A 17241-nucleotide genomic window follows, 5' to 3' on the forward strand; every position below is an offset into this window, starting at 1 on the left:
GTGCTGGCCTTATGAGAAGAAACATTTTAACTGAGTGGTGAGTGGGGCCTCCTCTGGTAGGAGAGTGCTGGGCTCTCAGCCTCCCGCTGCCCCCAATCCCTCCTCCCACAGCAGGAGGCACACGAGCGCTTCATTTGGCACAGGAGTGGGGAGGCAGCTGTGGTCAGCCCACATGCCAACTGCCTTAGGAAGAGCAGGGATGCCAGGATGAAGGAGTGGAACCCAAAGGGAGGAGCCATCATGAGCAATCAGTGAGGGATCTGTGACAAAGGAGGCCTGTGGGGGCCGAGAAGGATGAAGCCTGGGAGATCAACATCTCCCTTCAGGGAAATAACAACAATGGAGCCAGGCTCTAAGTTAGTTTCTAGGCCTGACTGGGAACCTGAGCCACACCAGACACCTATCACCCAGTCAGAGTCTGGGCCAGAAAAGACACCCACAGCTCAGCCAGCATCTAAGGCTCAGCAGGGACCCGATACCCAACAGAAGCGCACTGCACAGCAAAGACCCCTTGCCCAACATGAAGCTGAATCCCAGCAGGAACCTCGAGCACAGCAAAAATCTGCTTTGCAGCAGGAATTTCTTGCCCCACAGGAGCCTGCACCACAGCAGTCACCTCCCATCCAAAGGCTGCCCTTCAGGAAACAGGAAGCTGCCTCACAGCACAGACCTGGGCCGGGAAAAGATTCTAGAACTCAACAGGAGCTGGTATTGAGAGAGGGAGCTGGAGCCCAGGTAGGACCTGGACCCCAAAATGGACCACCTGCCCAGACAAAACTGAGGTCCCAAGAGAGACGGAGACAGTCAGACCCTACAGCTCAGCACGCAGCTCCAGCCCAGGGAGCCAAATCCCAAGAGGGATCTTTGGCCGAGTGGCAATTTCTGTCAAAACCAAACGAACCATCCATGCAGCAACCGGCCTCAGAACATAAGACATTTCTTGAACGGGTAGTAGATTCTGGTGCAGATTCGGATTTAGGGTTTACGTTAGAGACCAATTCGCCAGCCAAGAGGGGTGGAACAGTGGCCCAGGGAATGAAGCCGGTCTTCAAGGGGAAACCTGGTTATGAAGTGATGTCGGGATTTGGTGGGACGTCATTACCCAGTAAGAAAACCAGCAGCCAGAACCCCAGACGCTACCGGAACCCAGGTAAGTTGAGCTTGGAGGAAGGGGGCCTCCCAGGGATGGTCATTCATTTGCTCAGGAAGAACTTAGGCCTGCCAGAATGTCAGGTGAGCTCAGGTGACCCTGCAACAGTCCTGCAGACACAGATCAACAGCCCCATTTGACGGAGGAGGAAGCTGAGCCCTAGAGAAGAGAGGGATCCTGCAGGAGGCTGGGCAGTTAGGGGCTGGCCAAGCCAGGACCCCCAGCGAGCCTCTGACTCCTTCCCCTGCTCCAGGCTGCCTCCCGGCGGGGATCTGGGGGAAATCAAACAGAAACTAAAGAAGGCCCTGGGCGAGGGGCCCGTACTCATCCCTTGGGTCCCCAACCCTGAGCACCGCTCCGGGGCGGGCACCAAGTGGGCCACCGCGGCACCCTGCTGAACGTGGACCCTTACCTTCGGCGAGTGTCCACGCAGGCCAGGCCGAAAACCGGGCAGGAGCGACCCTTGAGCTCTCTGGGTTGTCCAGTGGGCAGGAGGACACTTGTCCCCAGGGAGTCCCAGTCCCGCCGGGCCCATGGCCTCGTGGGTTGTGATCTCAGGAAGGGGGCGCCTGGGAGGGGCGCTGGGGCTCCGCCCAAGTCCCAGGCAAGGTCGGCGCTGACGGGAGGGAGAGCTGGGGGAGCGGTGTGGGCGGGTCGTGGGCACAAGACTCCACTGGCGGCAGCATCCCTGCCCCTCCTCCGAAGCCGGCCATGGTGCCCCCGGGGAGCAGGCTCGGGCCCTGAGCTCCTTCTCTGCGCTCAGAAGCCCTGCCCTGCACAAGGTGGGGCGCAAGTTCTCTCCGGGGAACGTGGGAGACTCGGTGAGCTAGCCAGAGGGGGGGAAACAAGGCGGCCGCACTCCGGAAGCTGAGGGCGCTGTGAGGACGGTTAGTCCGAAGGCTGGTAATGGGGGTCTCAGCCCAGAGGCCTGTGTCCCCCGGAAGGGCTGGGCCGCCTCTCTCAGGACTGAGGAGAAGAGGGTCATCCGGGTCTCTCAGTGCCACGGCTGCTCGTGTGCTTTGGGAGGGTGGGGAGGAGGGGAGCGATGGTGCTTCTGGTGCTAAAGATAAACAGCGGTTTCCCTGGGCCTCCCGAACCCAGTCTCAAGGGACACCTTCACCACAGCGCCGCCACAGCCAAAGCCGCCTCTCTGGGACCGTCGGAAAGAGTTGATTTGTGCGCATGCGCGAGCCTCGAGCCTCCTCCGTTTCCCGCCTTTTCCGAGGCTGGCGCCACGCCCTCTCTCCCTCCAGCGAGGCGATGCGCAGCTCGGGACCAATGCGCAGTCATTGATCACTCTGAGGTCCACCATCCACTCACTTCCATTCTCGCCAGAAAGGAGAGGGCGACGGTAATGAGGAAAAGGTTTAGAAACTGTTGTCCAAAAAGGAAGTTTAGGGGTGAGTCAGGGAAAGGAAGGAGGAAGGGGTGCCCCATAGTGGGGAATGCCTGGAGGAGGGGTGCAGTACAGCTCCAAACAGCCCTGTCCCACCATCCTTCATTCAATCCGCTCATCCATTTGTTGTCAGTCCACCTGCCTCAGCCTGACTGCCCTAGGACCTAACTTCTTGACTCCTACTCCTAGGACTAAGGGGCCCTGGGTTGGCTTTGGACAGCCTAACCTTCACTTGGGAGAAGGAAGTGCTGTCACCTGGGTTCCCTAGGGGGTCACATTATTTACAAATCTTATCAGGCTGGAGAAACACTGACAGACCAACAGAGATGCTACAAGCCTCAGGCAGAGGCACACATGCAGTTCTTTCTGGATTAGGAGTATGTGTCAATCCAAGTGAGGACCTTTGGGAATTTCCTGTGCAGAAAAGAAACTGACATAGCCCCCAGGCCCAGAGACCCCCAAACTCATCATCTTCTCTGCCATAGACATCATCATTAGCCAAGGTTAGAACTGGAGTTGGCTCCAGACACACACAGGAAGGCTCAGACAGGCTCAGAGCTCAGACTGGGCCCAAGGCCATTCCCTGTCACATGGCAAGACACAGCCTCACCAACAGGACAGTGTGCCCAGAGGCAGCACACACCATGCTCAAGAACGGGCCTTGGAGGGCTTCCCTGGTGGCGCAGTGGTTGAGAGTCCGCCTGCCGATGCAGGGGACACGGGTTCGTGCCCCTGTCCGGGAAGATCCCACATGCCGCGGAGCGGCTGGGCCCACGAGCCATGGCCGCTGAACCTGCGCGTCCGGAGCCTGTGCTCTGCAACGGGAGAGGCCACAACAGTGAGAAGCCCGCATACCACAAAAAAAAAAAAAAAAGTTGAACTCATAGAAACAGAGATTCAAAAAATGGTTGCCAGGGGCTACGGTTGGGGGAAAATAGGGAAAAGTTGGTAAAAGAGTACAAACTTTCAGTTATAAGATGAATAGGGTCTGAGGATCTAATGTATAACATGTTGACTATAGTTGATAATACTGTATTATATAACTGCAATTTGCTAAGAGAATAGAACTTGTGTTCTCATCAGAAGAAAGAAAAGGGTACGTATGTGAGGTGATGAATGTGTTAGCTAACTCAGTGGTAGGAATCCTTTTACGATGTATACATATATCACATCATCATGCTGTACACTTTAACTATATTGCAATTTTGTCAATTATACCTCAGTAAAGTTGGAAAAAAAGTGGCCTTGCAACCTTGAGTCTGGCTGGCTCAGAACATGTCTCACTCACGTACCACATGCCCTTTGTATCCACGTCCATTTTCATTTAATAAATTTTTTGCACCAAAAGCAAAACACAACAAACAAAAAAACCCTAGCCAGATACTACCACAGTATCTGGCTCATACCAATGAGCCACGCTTCTAATTCATAAGGCCTTCATTTTATTTTTTTTAATGGAAACAAGTCTTCATTAAGTAACTTTTAATATCAGAAAAATAAAACTCTCATAATTCTCTTTACAGCAAATATATCATATCAGTGTCAGTGCTCTGGCCATCTTAAGTTAAAGGTGCTTTATCATAAAATATATGGTTTTAAACTTCACTCAAATTGAATTTATAATCCCTATGACTTCCCTACAAGGCCTTCATGTTAAAGGGGAGGAAATGGAAGCCCAAAAAGGGAGAAGGTTTGGCCAGGATCTCCAAGTCAATGGCTGAACCCAGGCTAGAACTCACGTCCTCAGGAGGCGGCGGCGAAGGGGAGTGTTTAGGTTTCTCCTGCTTGCTGGGCATGATTCTGTCACTTTGCCAATGATCCTCCTCCCCAAGCCCCCTGCGCACTTCACAGCGAGCACTGCCCATTACCTGCCCCTCCCCTCCGCCTCCCTGGACACGTCTGGCCCTCCTCAGACCTTTCACGCCTCCACAACCCTCATGGACCACAGGACAAGGCAGAAAGGCAACTCCGTAACTTTATTTCACTATGTGAAGGGGTAGGGGTGTTTGGTCCAGCTAGATCGTCAGTCCCTGAAGGCAAACAGAAGGCCTAAGAGGATGCCCCAAGCAGGTCTCCCACTAGAGGGCTCTGCACCAGCAAACTGGGCCTTCTCTAAGATGTTGATGGCCTCAGTCACTCTGATGCTGCCAATATGGTGAAAGTGGGATAAAATATCGGTGTTTTCACGAGCACAGCCCATGAGGAGGAAGGTGGTATTGAGATACCCTGTAAGGAAGAGAGCAAGGAGTCAGAGACACTTTCAAGACTCAAACGTCCTACCCCTCCTTCCAGACACCCCTCACAAACCAGGACCCCTGCTCTCCCACCAAACACTCAGGTACCAGGCACCTTCTCCCCTCCTCCTTGGAATTATGTGCCACAACCCCCATCCCCCAGGACCCAGACACAGGACCATGGGACCTCAGTCCCACCCACCTCCCTCAGAGACGGGAACGCAGCAGGCCTAGAGCAGGCATCTGAGAAAGAAAGTTTCTCTTCTCTCACCTGCCTGAAATTTTAAGGTGGAACTGTAACACTCAGTAGCATTGTTGGGGCAAGCCTCGGTGGTGACAAAATTTGGGAGGCAGTCCTTGGAGTGCTCGCCCACACAGGTTGGGCAACTATGGGAAGAAGATGCTAAAGTCTTAGGAGCCTTGGCCTTGAGTTTCACAAAAGGATCCATGTTGGTGAGGTTATTGCAGAGGTATGTCCGGCAGACACGGCTATAGGAGGCAATGGACAATCCGGGCGGCGAAACGAGGTAGGAGACTTGCGGGGGGTAAGATGAAGCTGGGCTGCAGCCTTTAAAACCCACAATTCCCCTTCTGGTCCCTGTGGGGCAGAAGATTGGAGAGCTCTGATCAGTGTCGCTGGCCACACCCAGTTCAAGCTCCCAGCCCACGCCCTGCTCTTCCTGCTGCCCCATCACCAACTTTGCCCCTCCCCCACTGTCCTCTCACCACTCAGATTTCCCACGTCTCATCTGCCTCTCCTCACACTTCTCCCCACAGGAGCCCGTCTGCGCCTCTCTCCCTTGTATCCCAAACTTGTCTTCTCTCCCAGAGTCCCCCTCTCCTCCTGGGATCTGTCCACCTCCATTGTGTCCTCTTATCCAGCCCACACCACAACTAGCTGGGTCCTGCCCCTCTCCTGCCGATGTCTGGATGCTGTTCCCAAACATATAATGGGGTAGATATCTGGAACTCAAGTCCAGAGTCCCTGGGTGCTAGGAATGGAGGTGGGGTCAGAAGACCAAGCAAACAAAATGTTGCAAAGTCACCCCTGTTCCGTTCACCTGTCTCGATGAACACCAGCGTCTCCTCACAGCCCTCATTCAGTTTACACACCATGCTCCTCATCAGAAGCCATTGCCAGTTATGGAGATCAACAGCTCTGAAGAGGGAAGATGTTGCTTCATAACACAAAAGAGCTCCAGCCCCTAAAGAGAGAATGTTCTTCCAGTCACCTGCCCCTCACATTGCCTTCTCAGCCCCGAACCGCCAATCAAGAGCTCAGCCTCCACAGACCCTGTCTCCCGAGGGACCCAGATATGCAGCTTTCCTTCCCCCAGTGACATGAATCCAGCCCTCCCATCCCAGCCAAGAGGGTCCCTAAGGGTCCAGCCACAAAGGACATACAAGGCAGAGTGGAAATGGCCCCTAGGAGACAGAGCAGCTGCACGGGGCTCAAATGCTGAGGTCCCATGGTCCTGTGTCTGGGTCCTGGATGCTGGGCCTCGGTCTGGAACCAATTTCAATCTAGGTCTCAAGCTCAGTTCTTGTCAGCCTCTGGGTCACTGTTTCTGGAGCAGAAAGTTGATTATCATTTTCATTAACATAGGCTCCCTGAGCCCTTCAGGGACACAGGTCTTCCCATCTCCATAGTCTCTCTTCCAACCTAACCCGAACCCACATTAGCTTCTCAAATCCTGACTCTTCACTCTCCTGCTTAGGTTCTGCCACTGGACATGGTGCTGAGCAGAGGACGCTGGCTTATTCAAAGGATCACTATCATACAGGCTATTCTCCATCCAGAGACAATGAGGTCAGAACAACAAATGTGTGTGTAGGAGTTAACCAACATATTACTAAATAACCCTTGACTCGAAAAAGAAATTAAAAAGTATTTAGAACTGAATAATAGCAAACATACTACATGTCACACACACACACGTGCATGTAAAATCTGATGAAAACTGAATAAGGCCTGTAAGTTAGTTAAGAGTAATATACCAATGTCAATTTCCTGCTCATATACTACAGTTATACAGAATGTCCCTATGGGGAACTGGAAGAAGGGTTTAAGGGACTCTAAAATTTTTGCAACTTCTTGTAAGCCAATAATCATTTCAACATCAAAAGTTTTTTAAAATACACATCAAAATTTGGGACTCTGATTTCTAAATCAATATTCAGAAGTAAATTTATAATTTAAATACATTTATCAGGAAACAAGAAGAATTACAATATGTTTATGAATTAACTCAAGAAGTTATATGAGACCACAAAGCATCCCCCAAAAAGGGATAGAAATAAAAATGATGACAGAAATCAATGGAATAGAAAACAACAAAAAAGTATTACAAAAGACTAATATTCATTCTTTGACAATATTACTAAGATAATTCTCTGGCAACTCTAATCAAGAAAAAAATGCAAATAAAATACAGAATGAAAAATAAAAATTAACAGACATCACATGTTCTAAGAATAATAAAAGTGTCATTAACAACTCTACATTTATAAATTTGAAAACCCAGATGAAGTGGATAAGTTTCTAAAATAATATGAAGTGCCAAAATTGGCATAAGAGCGCATACAAAGTCTTAAAACGAGAATGGTCAAGGATCTCAGGCAAATTGACAAGAAAAAGAGAGCAACCCCAGCAGGGGAATGGACCAAGCATATGAAGAAGTAATCTCAAAAACAAACCAGGGGGCTTCCCTGGTGGCACAGTGGTTGAGAGTCCGCCTGCCGATGCAGGGGACACGGGTTCGTGCCCCGGTCCGGGAAGATCCCACATACCGCGGAGCGGCTAGGCCCGTGAGCCATGGCTGCTGAGCCTGTGCGTCCGGAGCCTGTGCTTCGCAACAGGAGAGGCCACAACAGTGAGAGGCCTGCGTACCGCAAAACAAAACAAAACAAACAACAACAAAAAAAAACCAAAGTCTAACAAGCATATGAAGAAACACCCCAGCTCAACAATAATCAGAGAAATACAATGTATCCAAATGTGCATCTATCAGACTGGCGAGGGATCAGAAAGCTGGAAAACTATGAGCATTGGTAGGACTGTGGGGCTACAGAGACCCTTGTGCACTGCTGCTCATGGGGTAGTTGGGGCCAGGGATAGGGTCCTCTTGTGGACCCTGAGGAAGGGAGGAGTTCTGAACAGTGTCTCAGACCCAAAGCATCATTCATTGTGGGGAGGAGTCTGGCAATACTTAGTCAAATTAGGCTTACAAAGAGCCATCTCTGGTATATCCTAGGTACACATAACAGAGATTTCCACCTTCAACTACAAAGGAACACATGAGAATGTAGCATTATTATGGTGACAGTGAGCTGAACGCAATGTGGGCGTCCCTCCCTGAGACCTAGTGAACATGCGACACGCAGGGGATGCACACCATGGAATAGCATGCAGCAGTTAGAAGCAACTGGTTAGATGTACGCATCACATGCACTGGATGGATCATAAAAACAGTGCTGATTATTTTAAATAGTAAATAATGTCATTCACATAAATTGAAGCATCATGCACATAAAACACCGCACATCTTGCAAGAACACACACAAACTAAAAGATATGCATTAACCACCTGAAATGAGTGCCTATGCAACAGTTAGAGAATAAAAGTGGGGAACTGGGGATTACTGGAAATAACTAAAACACTGTAGGTTGTACAAAGTTGATAGACTTTGGACTCGAAGACAGACCAACGCTGGAATCTTTACCTCTCCATTGTCTAGCTGTGTAATCTTGTGCATCTTATTGAACTCATTTATAAAATATATTAGTAATATATCCCATAGAGTCATTGTTGAAAATTAATAAGATTATTAGTATAAAGTGCCAGGCAAGAGCTAAGCTCTCCAAAAATGTTGGTCCCCCTATCTCTCTCTCCACTACCTAAAGGTTTAATGTCAATTGCTTCAGCTGGCATTAAAGCATTCCACACATCCTCACCCTTCCTCCCCCAGACTGGCCCCCAACAACCTTTCCAACTTCGTCTAGTACTGCCCCCCTGCACAGCAGTCCAGCTAGAGGTCACTTCTGCCACACTTCTCTGTCCAGAATACCTGACACAGGATCCGTAATCCAGAAATCTGCGGCAAACTAAGAGGCCAAGACCAGCAGAAAAGATGGGACACAGGAAGGGGAAATGAAGGCTGACAAAGGATCAAACAAAGGAGTTGGACCAAGCAGAGAAGATGGCACACACCTGCCTGGGAACGCAAAACAACGGGACCCAGCAATCTGAGAACAAGCACGGACACAACCAGAAAAGAGTGGAATGAAATTCTCAAGGAAAAAGGGATGGAGTGGTGGTCAGAGGCGATGCTATCCCTACAAAAGAGAAACCACACAGACAAGGAGGAGCAAACTGTTGGAATGGAACCTTGCAGGGAGCAGAGAAAGCACAATCGGGAGCGGCAGAAAAATGAGGAGTGGGGCACAAGGACCGGGTTCTCAGGGGAGAGAGGAGACAATCTTAGAGGCTCAAAGAGAGAAAAGGAGACAGGGCAGAATGCATAGAGAAAAGGGGACACCACAGAGAATGGGGAGGGAAACCGTGAGATGGGTCTAGTAGAGATGCACAGAGAAGGCTACAATTAGAGAGTGGAGCACCGAGAATGGGGTGCAATCCGGGAGGAAGATGAACACAGACGGTGGAAAAGGCTAAAAAGACAGAAAAACCACAGAAGCGTCTCGGGAAGCGAAGAGGAGGATGGGAGGGGCAGGGGTCCAGGCTATGAGGGAATGAGGCACGTGGAGAAAGAGGTTCCGAAAATCAGCAGGATGAACAGGCAGAGAGAGAGAGGCTCTCAGAGACGGAAAATGTCAGAGTTAGGAAAATCAGCACCAGCGCGGACGATAAGAGACACAAGGAATGGGGCTCAGCGTGAGAAGGTGGGACCCAGGAAGGAAACAGGGATATCACAGCACAGGGAACATAAAAGGAGAAAGGTAGATCGGGAGTTGGGCAGCGGGAGAGAAGTGCGAAAGCACAGGCATCCACACAGCAAAGAGTAACCGCCCGCGCAGAGTCGAAGACAAACGCTCAAGAGGCGCCGTCCCTGCAGTGCTGGCCGGAGGGCGAGACTGCGCGTGCGCGGGAGGGCGGGCCGGGCAGCCGTTCCTGGGGGGGCAGGGCCAGCCTCGTCCTGGAAGCGTTACTCGACGCCCCATTGGCCACCTCCCCAAAAAGGGAAAGAACAGTCTGGGAAGGCAAATCTCACAAGGAGGGAGAAGTGTCGCGAGACTCAACTCGACGCTCTATTGGCTGGCCTGATAGTCTGGCGCGAGGAGAAGCGGGCCGGAGGTAAAGGGGCGGGCCGTCAGTGAAGGATCTTGAAGCGCACTGGTCGCTCGCCTCGGCGGCAGAAGGCGCCGCTTGAAGCTCATTGGTCCTTGTAAGAAGGGGCGGGAAAAGTGGCGCGAGCGAGGCCATTCCTCACCCGACTGCCCCACCACCTTCTTTCGCCTCATCCTGAGTCTGACTTCGCTCGAGGCTGTGGTAACCGCGGCTGACGACGCGAACGCGACCCCGCCCCTCCCGTCTCTTCCCCTCCCTGTCTTGCGCTGGACTCCGTGCCCCAGACAACGGTCGCCTCCCCACTAACGGTCCTCGCGGCCCCTTCGCCCATCCCCCACCGAGGCCCCTGGGCGCGCTCCCCGAGCCCCGAGCCCTCCCTGGGACCCTGGAGCAGGGCGAGGCCGCGGGGACAGCTGCAGAAGGGGGTGCACGCGAGGAACAGATGCATGGGGAGGTGTGGCGGGCGCGGTTCGAGGCTGCTTGTTGGGAATGGGCGAAGGCGCGTAAAGGCCGGGCGCAGCGACAGCGCGGGATTGCCTTAGTTTGGAAGGCGTGTGGGTGCAAGAGAGGAATTTGGGCCGTGGGGAGGGGGCTTTGGGCCTCGATCAGGGCCTGGCACATGGAAGGGGCTTAGTAAACCTTTGCTGAAGGAATGAAAATAATTCTTGAAAGTGAGGCAAGGGATCCATGAGAAAGATGTAGTTACTGAGGTGCAAGGGAGTGGTCTGATTAAAAGGGCTGCGGGGGAGAAATTGAATTGCAGGGCATACGTGAGGCTAAGAATTGAAAGGGGAGCATAAACGTTATGTGTGGGAATTGGATAAATGCGGGAGGGAGGGATGATAATTGTTGAAGCGAATGCCGGGGAAACTGTGGGAATGGGGTGTTGGTGGAAGAAGGCGGGTGTAAGAACTGCTGCAGAGGGCGTGAGAGTGCGCGAGTATGCCCCAAACTGGGATTTCTGCCTGGAAAGGAACATGTGAGCGGAGAATAATGTTTGGATCGAAAGATACACAAGAAAGGAAAGAGAGAGGTTCTTGGGAAAGATGATGCCTGAGGAAAGTGAAGAAGGGGAAAGCCAGGGGAGACTCAAGGGTGACAGCTGAGTCCAGGAGTGGGCGAAATGGAAAAATCCTTCAGGCGTGGCCTCCCGGAGGCAAGAGGGCTGGTCAGGAGAGGGCCCACGTGTCCACCCTGACCCCCCACTCCTGCCCCTAGATACATGGAACCCAATGAAATGCCTGCTGTCCACCACTGCCCCTCAGACTCTGCCACAGGGGGTGAGACTAGAGCCCCCCAGGGCGGGGAGCTTGTCCCCAGGAGAGTTGTCAGTCGCTCTCCAACGTGCGCCCGCTGCCGCAGTCACGGTGTCACTGCCCACCTCAAGGGCCACAAGCGCCTCTGCCTCTTTCAGGCTTGCAAGTGTCACAAATGTGTCCTCGTCTTGTGAGTATGAGATCCAGGGAAGGGAGAGGATGGGCCTCATCCGAAAGGCGGCTGACCTGCCTTCTGACTCGCCACCCCCTCTTTAGGGAGCGCCGAAGAGTCATGGCTGCCCAGGTGGCCCAGCGTAGGCAGGAGGAGGCGCAGCTGAAGCGGCACCTGGCTCGGGGGCAGATGAGGAAAGGGGCGGCTCCTCCCAAAGCTCCCAGCAGTGTCAAGAAGGGAGTCACTCAACCAAGGCTCCACCGTGAGTGTCTCTGGCCAGGGCCAGGGCAGGAATGTGGGCAGGGAAAGCCTAAGTAGGAAAAAGAGTCCCAGTCCTGCCACTGAATTGGTGCGCGACCTGGGGCAAGGTGTTTCTATTCTCTGGACCTCACCCTCCCCAACTATAAAATGTGATTAAGTGTTGGGAGGGTGCGGTGAGGTCTGTGGGTAGAAATGGGACCGAGAGAGATAATTCAGTTTGGGGTTGGAGTGGGATGGCCCTCGGGAGAAAGAGCTCACCAAAGCTCTCCCTGGTCTCTCACAGCTGCAAAGGAGAACATAGCACCCCAGCCTCAGACTCCCCATAGGGCAGTCCCACTGGCACTGACACCCCCTGAGAAGGTAAGGAAAAACTGGGCCCTGAGGGGACCCCTGTCTTAGCCCCTGCCCAGATCCCTTCCTGTATGCCTTCAGCACCTGGGTTCTAGGTCCAGCCCTGAATTGCTGTGTCATCTTGGGCAAATCACTTCTATTCCATGGACAAAATGAAGCGGTGGGATTTTATGGCCCTTCAAGCTCTAAAGTTTTGGGGTCCTACCTACATCCTGGAACATACCCATTCCTTCTCCAGCCTTGTACCTGACTCCAACCTATGCCCCCTGCAGGAGAACTCCCAGGGGCCTCTGCTGCTCAGCTGTCCCCCAGAAGCCTTGCCTTTGCCCCGGACTCCAGTGCCTCCAGGCCCTTTGGCCACTGGACACTGGCTGCCTCCAGGCCTTTCCGTACCAACCCCAGTGGTGTGCCGCTTGCTATGCCAAGAACCTGCTGTCCCTCTGCATCCTTTCCCTGGTAAGATGAATTCAACGTTAATTCAAGAGATATGTGAATGACTAGGTACCACTGTATCAGAAAGACAAGAGGAAAAAGATACAGGGTAGGAAGAGGGAAGACAAGCCATGACCTCTGCATACGCTCTGCATTCTCTTACCCTCGTTAGGCTTTGACCGTGGCACTGCCCTCTGGCTGCCCACTCATGGGCCCCTCCCAGCCTGCTCAGGATCTCGCCCAATACTGATGGCTCCTCTTTCTGGAGAATCCCAAGGGCCCTCTACTCTGCCCCACACGTGAGTAGGGAGAAAAAGATATGTGTTTATGATGTGCCTAACCCTGTGCTGGATACCATAGTAGATAAAGAAGAAGAAAAGGTCACAGACTAATGGGTGAGGCAGAGGTCTCCTAGGTCTGCCATTGCCTAGCTGTGAACCTTTGTACAAGTATCTTTACCTCTCTAAGCCTTTTTTTCTGTCAGTAAATCAGAGACACTACTACTTCTTGGTAATAATGAGAATTAGCAATAATATATGGAATACACCTAGCACAAGCCCTGGCCTTAAACAAGTAGTGGCTATTAAATCCACTTAAACAGATAAGATAGGGTTGAACTGCCTGCTGAAGTGGGGGTGGGGTGGGGGGGCGGGGGGGGGGGACGACATGCTGCTAAGAGCCTCAGAGGCCTAGAAGAGAGGCCAAAGGCCCTTAGAGAAAGCTTCCTAAAGGTGAGCCAAGCTGCTCCTCAAGTTCCATAGCGATTGGGGAACTAGGAGGGAAGGAAACCAGACTCTGGTAGGGCAGAAACAGTCACCTCAATCCCTCTAGATGTTTTGTCAGGTTTTTTTTTTTAGCGGACACCAATTATTTCCCATAATCCTCACAGTAGCCCTGGTAGGAAGAAGCTGACAGATATTTTCATTTTACAGAAAACAAAGCAGGCCATAACAGAGGAAGGGACTTGCCCAAGGCCACAAAGCCTAATGACCCAGCAGGCACTCAGATTCCCAGATCAGAACATAGCAAAATCCTGCCCCTGTTTCCATGTGTACCTGTCTTTCCATGTTTGGTCCCCCTGGCATCTTTTCTCCTTATTTCCAGATGCTCGACTCTGAAACTTCAGCCCTGTGGCACCCCAGACCCGCTTCTGCTGCAGCCACAGGTCCTGGGGAAGAATTGGGACCCAGGACCCTGGGAGGAAGTTGAGCTTGGGGAAGGGAAGAGTAGGGGATAATGAAGTAACCAGGGGCAGAGGGAGCACCTGGAGGGTGGGCAGAAGTGGGGATTCCCAGTCTGCTCCTCTCTCTTTCCTTTGCAGGCCCCCAGAGCCTCTCGCCTGGACTGGACCTCTGACCCCTCAGAGTGGCAGCTGCAGTGGGAGGCAGCCGAGGCTCTTATGGGACTGAAAGATTCGTTTCAGGCTCCCCGCCTGACCCCTTCTGGTCCTTCCAACCATGCCTGGATTTCCCTGCGCCACCCCTGTGGCCCACCAGGTAACCTGTTCCTTAAAAGGAGGGGATGGGATAGGCATGACTGAGAAATGGAGGTACTGGAGTAAGCAGGGACTAACCAAATAGATCAGGAAGTTCAAGATCCCAGGCCCAGGCCCCAAGCTTTTCAACCTAGCCCCTGGGATTACAGTTGAGAGTTATTCAGTGAATCTGTTTTATCCTTTTTGTACTCAAAAGCAAATGTCCAGTGCCCTGATGTCAAGGAAAGTGAGGCCCTGAGAGAGGCAGGGACTTGCCTGAGTGCATATAGCAAGACAGTGGCAAAGCCTGTTCTCCTGACTCCAGCCAAGGTTTTTTCTCTGGACCCAAACTGCCTGCTGAAGTCTGGAGAGGGACTGAAGAGGTAACAAGGGTCTGGCCTGGAAGGAGATTTGATAACTGCCTTCAAGGAGCTTCCATTCTATTTGGGAAACCTGGATGCCTTCAGAAAGCTCAGTGACAAACCTGGAGAGAACTAGAGGAATCTTGAGGCATGAGAAACACCTATGGGGACAGAGAGGGAAGGCTGAGATTTCTCTTGTCCAAAATGGTGGATTGGACATGCTGTGTGGGACTGGAGGGACCGCTGGAACAGAAGCAGATGAGTATGGAGGGGCTTCTGATCATGGAGGTCTGGCATGCCAGGCTTGGGCATCTAGACAAGCACCTGTACATGAAGGGGAGCAAGGGAATGTTTCTGAGTAAGGGACATATTCTGAATCCCTGAGCTTTAGAAAGACACGTATGGTGGCTGTGATGGAGGGATTGGATGAGGCAAGACTAGAAGTGGGAAAATCAGTGAGGAGGAAGTGTTTGCTATAATCCAGGTGAAGAAAGATGGGCCTGGATTAGATGGGGTAAAACGAGAGGGTTTGCTGGGAGGGGAAATAGATGTGACCTGGTCCTGCCCCCTTCCTTCCTGTCTGTAGCTCCTGCTGAAGAAGGAGGATTCCAGCCTGTTGTCCCCTCTCTCTGACCCAGTCCAGCCCCCTCCGTGGCTCTACATATTGGGCATCTGGGATCCATCTCCCTCCTGAGCTAGAAGCCCAGAGGTGGAGGCCTCACTGGGGTAGGGGGGCAACAGCCTGCAGGCATTGCATATTTGGTATTTTACTTACAGATTTATGCATGGAATTTAATGTAGCACAAGCTTCAGGCTTGTTTTAAAGCTTTCAGGTGCTTTGTTAGCTTTTGGCTCCTTTTGTAGCATGGCCATTTCCTTGGCTGAAGGGGGATATTCTTTTACCTTCCTCGGATCCTGGGACCTTTTAAAATCCCCAACAAAGAGAAAGTTGTGCAGTTTAAGTTAACCAGTATCTAAATAGATTTTTGCATGAGTTCATGTTCCAGGGTATTTATTTGACGTGTGATTCTGTATATACCTGTGCACTCATGTCTGTCTCCATGCATGTGAAAACAGGAGAGAATTTTCATTTTGTGTCTAGGTTTGTGTGAGTAAGCAAAAAATAAACCTGTATTGTTTTAAGCCACTGAGATGTGGGGATTGTTTGCTACCGCAGCCTAACCTAGTTTATTCTGACTGACAGAAAGGACTTGTTCAATTCACTTCCCAAAGTGAAAATCAGATATTCAGTAACTACCACAAATAACTACAAACTTGGATTTCTTTTTATGGCCAGATAAGAAAGAGTGGTAGGCAGACACGGTAGGTGATTCACTGACTCAATAATTAAGTGACTGCTCTGTGCCAAGCATGGACAGTTTCCAGCTGCCCAGAGGGGCACAAGTGGAAATACCTACAGGGCCAAGCAGATCATATAAATGAGTAAAGAAGGCCAGAGGAGCCCTAGAAAACTGAGAATGCATGCCCTACCTAAGAAGGTAGCTTCCTTTTGGCCCTAGTGGATTGTTGCCAGGCAGGAACGTGGGCTCCGGATTGCCATATCTTCTGATTTTTCAAGAGAAGCTGGAAAACTAGATTTCTTTTTAAAACATCTTAATTTTCAAATGTTGGCTCAGTTTTCTTCTTTAAATCCTATGTAGGTCAAACAAGACATATCTTTAGGCCAGCTTTAGTCAATGGAATGTCAACTTAATGCTAATCTAACGTAACATTTTTCAAACGGAGAGACTGAGACCAATCAGTACAGGAAGAATCAAGTTAAGTCTTTATCAAGGGTTTTTCCTGAACTAGAGAGATTCATGTATCTAAGTTCTGAAGGACCTATAAAACGTTAGTGACAGTTATTATCATTTATTGAGTACACACTCTATGCAATTCACATATATCCTCACAGCAACTCTGTAAGCTATGCACGATTACTCCAATTTTACAAACAAAGGAACACCTTAGATAAAGTGACTTGCCCAAGTATTTTAGTGAAAATTTGTAGGCAAATATTGGAGAAAGGTTCCTTCCTTGCCAGGCCCCAAATCAATAGGTAATTTTTATAATACATAGAGTGAAAAATTCAGGACTCCAGGAGACAGACACAAGTCCCGAGGGTTTTTCAAAAAGTCTTTATTTTTCTACTCAAGATAGCAGTAAGTAATAATGTCTTACTCACGTTTGTTTCTTAGTCCTCTGCTGTCAAGTCCTTCTCCTTGAACTGTTCCAAGCACGTGAAGACCTGGTGAGCTATTCCAAAGATATGAAGACTCGGAGACCCCCATCCCCATTTCTACTCTTAGAAGGGCCAAACAGAAAGTTCAAGGGATGTGCCTGATCACTGATTCTTTTTCCTAATGTTACCTACACCTCTTTTTATTCAAGATAATTGATGGTGATGGCATCCAATTACAACTTGCTCTTTTCTAGTTTGGGGCCTTGAGAAGGTGAGCTGCTTCTAATTCTAACATTACAGAGCAACAAATCTCCAACACTTCCCAGGACTCAGTGCAAGATAACCAAAGCCCAAAGTCTGCTTCACACCTTCCTTCCCTGACCTTGTTTTAACTTAGATGTGTGATTGACCCTTAATAGACCTGCCTAAACCTTGCTGTGCCATGCTCTCCCAGTGACAGAAAACCAAGCCCACATAGTCAAGGGGGGAGGGAAGCGTTGCAACATGCAACGTGGCTAAGACCCTGCTACTCAGGGCTGACCAAAGGTCCCCAGTACACCAAGCTCACACAGCTGGGAAGAGTAAAAGAGAAAGTATAATTTGAGGTTAAAGGATGACATGAGAAAAGGGAGGGGAAAAAAAGTGATGGAGACTGGAGGAAGGAG

General features: G+C 50.9%; 2 protein-coding genes across 2 annotated transcripts; one reads left to right on the forward strand and one right to left on the reverse strand.

Moving 5' to 3' along the window:
- Positions 1-4569: 4569 nt before the first annotated feature.
- On the reverse strand, positions 4570-6251 carry LYPD4 (LY6/PLAUR domain containing 4). Its single transcript, XM_060132062.1, has 4 exons — positions 6185-6251; positions 5842-5985; positions 5052-5378; positions 4570-4772 (listed from the first exon to the last, which is right to left on the reverse strand). The coding sequence occupies exons 1-4, from the start codon at positions 6249-6251 to the stop codon at positions 4570-4572; spliced, it is 741 nt and encodes a 246-aa protein (XP_059988045.1).
- Positions 6252-11308: 5057 nt separating this feature from the next.
- DMRTC2 (DMRT like family C2) lies at positions 11309-15027 on the forward strand. Its single transcript, XM_060131519.1, has 8 exons — positions 11309-11532; positions 11619-11776; positions 12059-12135; positions 12402-12582; positions 12731-12857; positions 13663-13723; positions 13880-14054; positions 14981-15027. Exons 1-8 carry the CDS (start codon positions 11309-11311, stop codon positions 15025-15027), a joined length of 1050 nt encoding a protein of 349 aa, XP_059987502.1.
- The last annotated feature ends 2214 nt before the right edge of the window (positions 15028-17241 follow it).

This window comes from Lagenorhynchus albirostris, chromosome 19 (assembly GCF_949774975.1).
Source record: "Lagenorhynchus albirostris chromosome 19, mLagAlb1.1, whole genome shotgun sequence".
Classification (NCBI taxonomy): domain Eukaryota; kingdom Metazoa; phylum Chordata; class Mammalia; order Artiodactyla; family Delphinidae; genus Lagenorhynchus; species Lagenorhynchus albirostris.